At 29.9% G+C, this 5,752-nt stretch overlaps 1 protein-coding gene across 1 annotated transcript; it reads right to left on the bottom strand.

Annotated features, from left to right (window-relative positions):
* Window positions 1-1,797: 1,797 nt before the first annotated feature.
* LOC133800397 (amino acid transporter AVT1E-like) lies at window positions 1,798-5,119 on the bottom strand. The gene is made up of 11 exons (XM_062238354.1): window positions 4,905-5,119; window positions 4,390-4,724; window positions 4,061-4,275; window positions 3,912-3,935; window positions 3,609-3,795; window positions 2,879-3,098; window positions 2,564-2,699; window positions 2,299-2,464; window positions 2,158-2,201; window positions 2,000-2,062; window positions 1,798-1,899 (listed from the first exon to the last, which is right to left on the bottom strand). Exons 1-11 carry the CDS (start codon window positions 5,117-5,119, stop codon window positions 1,798-1,800), a joined length of 1,707 nt encoding a protein of 568 aa, XP_062094338.1.
* Window positions 5,120-5,752: the final 633 nt, after the last annotated feature.

Here is a 5,752-nt window from a genome sequence, read left to right as displayed (position 1 = left end):
TGGGAGTCCACAACGACAAGTTTTGGAATCAAACTAGTTTAGCTAGGTCGAGACAATAGTGAATGGTACTGATAATACATATAACACCAAATGACTCACCATTACCATTTATAGCTTCATGTATTATTATCAATACTCATGATGTGCCTTTATTTATTTCATTTCATCAAGTTAGATTCAACGAAATTTGAGCAATAATACAAATGTAGGTGATATATAGTTGTACCACACAATAATATTACTACAAGTATAAGTGTGAATATCATATCTTGTAGTCTTATGGCTGAACAAGTTGGTTTTTGCAGAAGATACATAAAGACAAAGTTGACCAAATAATTTGCAAGTATATAAATAATAAGTACATTTTTTAAATCTTACTTAGGGAGTCAAACAATGCTGCATTAATCAGATTCATATATAATGGTAAAAAATGGTTTCACATGTTGTGCTCTGTGGTTTGAATTGAAGACACACAAACCAATATCTTGAATTCTGTGCTCACCAATATGGACTCATCACATTTCTGTTTGGTTAGTGAGATAGTACAGGGAAAATTATTATAAAAGTAGAGTATTAATTACTTTTTTAATAATTTTTGTTGGAATGTGACTGTTTTAATCATATAAAAAATAAATAAACATAATTTATTGACATTTTTTTTCTAATCACTGTACCTTATATATAATTACAATTAAGAATTTCTTGGGATAAAGAAATAATATTTATTTCTATCAAAATTATGCATTAGTTTATTGGGTGATACAAAATTTTACCAACGCGTTTTCTAGTGAAAAATAAAAACAATTATATATTTTAATTTTTTTAATCTTTTTATAAAAGGTTAAATTTGTAATAAGTTACTGCTGAGGTATTTTTCTCATTTTTTGTACTTTTTGGGTTTATGTTTTTTTAGACTTTGTGTTTCGTCCCATTATCTGTTTACACCATGTGTTTTGATAAATTATTTTTTGGACCCTATGTTTTGTAAAATAATTAAAATAGAACCTTAAATTTAATTTTGATAAAGAAAAAATTGAATATAACAACACAGTTTTTAAGGAAAATGATTTTATTTTTGTTCTGAATTATTAATTTGGTAAATTATTTGTGATTTTAGTTAAGAAAACATTGACAAAAATCGGGTTTAACCATTTTACAAAACATAAGGTCTAAAAAGTAATTTGTCAAAACATAGGGTCCAAACGGGTAATGAGACAAAACACAAGATCCAAAAAGGTATAAACCTTTACTTTTTTAGGCATTATTCTTATTAAGGTTTAATTTTTTTGGATGTTATGTTTTATCCCTATTTTGTTGGTAAATTAATTTTTGAATACTATGTACTTGTAAAATAATTCAAATAGATTCTTATATTTAATTTTGGTCAAATTTTTTTTTTAAATTACAAATAATTCATTAAACTAGTAAATCAGAACAAAAATTATCTGTGATTCATTTTTTCCTTTATCAAAATTAAATTTTGATGTTTATTTGAATCATTTAACAAAAAGACATCATCTAACAAGTTATAAGCATCTATTATTATTATTATTATTATTATTATTATTATTCCACTTGATGGAGATGATAGAGCTACCCTATAGCTAGGAAAATATTTTGAAACAATGTGGAGGATTACTTCATTAAGAGAATTAAATGATAAAAAACAGTACACCACACCTTTTAGTATAAGGCTCCTAGTTCCTAATCAACACCTTTCACATCTTTGTTATTATTATAGCCCCTTTTGCCAAGCTAATTTCTTGATCATATCTAACATAATAATAATAATAATAATCAAGAGTTGACTTGTTGTTGAATGAGTCTTGTTATAGCTGAATGTGTACCCAGACAAGAACAAATCATGCCCACAATCATGATGAAAATAGACCCTGCAATCTGGATTATTAATAGAACAATTATAAAATGAATTAATAATAATAAGCTGATGAAATATATGAAGATGGACAAGGATTATATTAGATAAGTTAATTCTCACCTGAAACTTTGTTAATTTTCCTTTAAATAGGCTGATATAACAGGCACATGGAAATATAAAAGACTGCAAGGAAAAGTCAGTACAACCCTTATTCAGTACCATAAATGTTATCTTATATATATATATATATGACAAAGATAGAGACTATATATACTCACCACTAGCATTGAGCACACAGAACCAAGTAATTGCATCACAATAGCTGCATATATACATAATTAAAACGACACAGTTTTGTTACTATAGCTTGTTATTGGTATTATTATCATTGTGAAATAAGTCTAGATATATATACTTACCAAAGAATGGAACATTCAAGGCCACAACTAAAGATGAAATAACTAAAACTGTTCTAATAAAAATGGAGACAATATAATATTCTCTCAAAGTCACTGGCAAAAGTTCTTCTAAACTCAATGTCACAGGTGTGAGTGTCAAGGCATACTTGGTTATTGGATTCACCACCTGCATATGAATATATATATATATATATATGTAATTAGACAAATTATTAATTATTATCCAATTAAATCAAGAAAAAATGTTGGATTATCAAAAACATACCATTGTCCAAATTGCAATTTTAGAAGCAACAAATTGTTTGGGCATGTTCAAAGTGAACTGAGATTGAACTGAGTCTCCAAACATTAGAAAGGCACACACAGCAACTCCAATGTACAGAAAACCACAGAAAAAAAAGCTGCAGCCAATAAAATTAATTGATAATGAGCATAAGTACCAATATAACATTCTTTTTCTCATAAAATAAAACATATTTTCCTCTAATCGGTCATGAGAACATATGTTTTTTCTATCTTATTATAGCTTGATCACATGTGTTGTAATTATATAGCAAAACATAATAAACATTTTTCTTACCTGCCAATCAAAACGAATGGAAATCTTGAGGGTTTTTTCATTGAAGTATAGATATTTGGGAAAACTGAATGCCCAGAAAAAGCATAACCATATATGCCAATTGTTGAGGACAGATTTGCAATATCCAAGATTGGTCCACGCCCATGAAACCCAACTTTGTTCACCACACCAGTCCATAACAAGCAAAGCGCCACCAATATTGATGAAGCCACTCCTCCAACTACAATATGTATAGTACTTTCCATTCAAATCAAGGTCGTTCTCAAAATGATATTCAATTATAAAATTCTTTACATTTTTTAAAAAGAAACCATTTTGTAATATGGTGTTAAAAAGGGTCTAGTTATATTTATACATATATATTGGTCAAAACATATTAGCATATGTATTTCGGTAACCATTTGGTACCCTATGTTTTGAAATCGTACATATTTGATATTCTATGTTTATAAATAATGCTAATTTGGTACCTGCATTTTGAAATCGTACATATTTAATATACAACATTTTAAATCGTACATATTTGGTACCTTATAGCTACAAATTATACATCACTGCTGATAGTGTGTTAATTTTATTAATTAGGATACCAAATATTTATATTTTCAAAATACGAGATACACTATATGAGCATTATTGAAGAGGGTAACATAACAAAATTTTGCAAAAACACATGGTACTAAATTCTCTTTTGTAAACTAGTAGCTAATAGTGGTATGTGTATACTTACTAGAGAAGTATGAGAGCAGACTAAGATTTTTAAGCCAAACAGTTGGAAGAATGACTAGAGCTGCTGCAATGGCGAAGATTTGATGAGAGTTGAGATCGAATATTCCATCGAAACTCATAGAAATGTTGTCTGAGAACACCGATGTCACATTGTCACTAATCATGGTTATAAACTCCACACAACTACCCTACAAAAAACCAAAACTATTCCACCTTACTTTTATGTATACTTGTGTATATATATACCAAACAAAAATAATAACAATATACAAAGAACATTAACAATCGAAGCGGTGGTACTTACATATAACTCGAAATACAAAACAATCTGCATTAATTAAGAACCAAAACCCCAATACTATTAGTCTTATTTGTGTGTTAAAACAACATATATAGATCAATAGAATAATGTCTAGTAGTTAATATATATATTTATATGTGTTGTAAACTTACAGCTATGGCTAGGCGACCAGCCCGGCCAAATGCAGCTTGGCCAATATCTGGGTAAGTTTTGAGACCAGAATTGCTCTCTAAGCATCGCTGGAGCAATATACCAGTATAACAAGCTATAACAGAAAACACTACAACAAATGTCAGGCTTAGCCACCCTCCTTCTTTCAAAGCATATGGAGTTGTAAGGAGCCCTATACCACACAGAACATTAATTCCTGCCCACAAAAATTAAAAAAAATCTTGACTCTTCTTACATAAATATAAGAAATCAAAGAATTTCAAAAAGTGGGTCGTTGTTATTAATCTCTTTTTATAATTATATATATTACCATTGAGCAATGCTTGAGCAGTGCTTGAAGATTGTTGCTTTGATGGTGGCAATAACTCGGTAGAACCAGGAAGTTTTGGGTACGAAAAAGATGTTGGAGTAGTAGTGCTATCTTCTTGTTTTTCTTGATCCACTTCTTCGTTTGAATTAGATTGATCAACAGAGAGTTTTTTGTTATTATTAAAAATGGTTGGACTAGAATCAACAAGCAAGGGTTTATTCAGAAATAAATCATGTGGATCAGCATATCTTGGTGACATTTTGCTTGTTCTCACTCCACACAAAAGCACCATTGGAAGAGGTGGACTCACACTTGTGTAAAAATCCATTGACTGCCTGCACTCACACACATACATATATATGTTCAATTTTTCGTATATAATGCCAAGAACTTCTTAAAATTATTATCATACAAAAAAACAGTAAATTTTAATGTAACTCTTCCTAGAAAAAAAAAAAAGTGACCAAGATCGATGTGAGCTGGTTGATATTATATGGGGAAGACTGAATAATTACCTATAGCTTTGAGGCCACGCCGTAGTCGAAACCACATTTTCATTATCATCATCATCATCACAAAAGATAATGGTGTCGTTGTAAGCTTCTAAATCTTGATAGTTTTTATCGTCGTCGTAGTCGTCTTCATTATCATCATCAAGATGATGATCATCATGATCGGAAACCTGATCATCATTTCCGGAACCGGCGAGATCAAGGTCGTCGTTCTTCATATTGTGATGTCTTCTACGGCAGAGATCGATTATCAGATTATATATATGTTTATATATATATAAATATCAGTCGTTGAAGAGCTCTAACTTTCACTTGAAGAAAATTAACACGTAATGAAGTATATATAAAGCTTTTCTCGTATATATCGGCGGCTAGGGTTTTGTTTAACATACAATATTTAAACTTCCATAAATACTATCCAATCATTGGCTCTATCCTCCTTTTTCAGGGTGTTTAGTTACGTTTTTTTTTTTTAAAAAAAAACAAAATTTGAAAAGAATATTCCATTTTTTCTTACGTATGAAATGAGTTTTGTTGAATAATAAATTAATAAAACATTTTCATGCTAAACAATCATTTGCGAATTCTAAATAAGCGACTTTCTCACCTTTCTCACTTTCAAAAGATAATTTCTTTTAAGAAAAATGCTTTTTATACCAGACGAGTTGGGCATTTTTTTCATGGGGATGGAGCACATGGAGGACCAATTTTAATGGAGCGGGATTCCCCATCTCTAAATGGGAAATTGAGCGGGGAGTGAATTATTTTTTGTCCTGGAATGTTAAACGGGGTGGGGGACACAGATGACACTCTCCGCCCCAAAGATGACATGTTTGATGTATATTTTTTAA

Source organism: Humulus lupulus, chromosome 9 (genome assembly GCF_963169125.1).
Source record: "Humulus lupulus chromosome 9, drHumLupu1.1, whole genome shotgun sequence".
Lineage (NCBI taxonomy): Eukaryota > Viridiplantae > Streptophyta > Magnoliopsida > Rosales > Cannabaceae > Humulus > Humulus lupulus.
This window is presented reverse-complemented; position numbering and strand designations above follow the sequence as displayed.

Excerpts from the sequence above, each read along its gene's own strand:
- LOC133800397 (XM_062238354.1), bottom strand. The coding sequence starts at position 5,119 with ATGAAGAACGACGACCTTGATCTCGCCGGTTCCGGAAATGATGATCAG. Across the intron at positions 3,099-3,608 it reads TCTGCTCTCATACTTCTCTA|TTGGAGGAGTGGCTTCATCA; the intron begins GTAAGTATACAC and ends TACATATTGTAG. Across the intron at positions 1,900-1,999 it reads GAAAATTAACAAAGTTTCAG|ATTGCAGGGTCTATTTTCAT; the intron begins GTGAGAATTAAC and ends TTAATAATCCAG.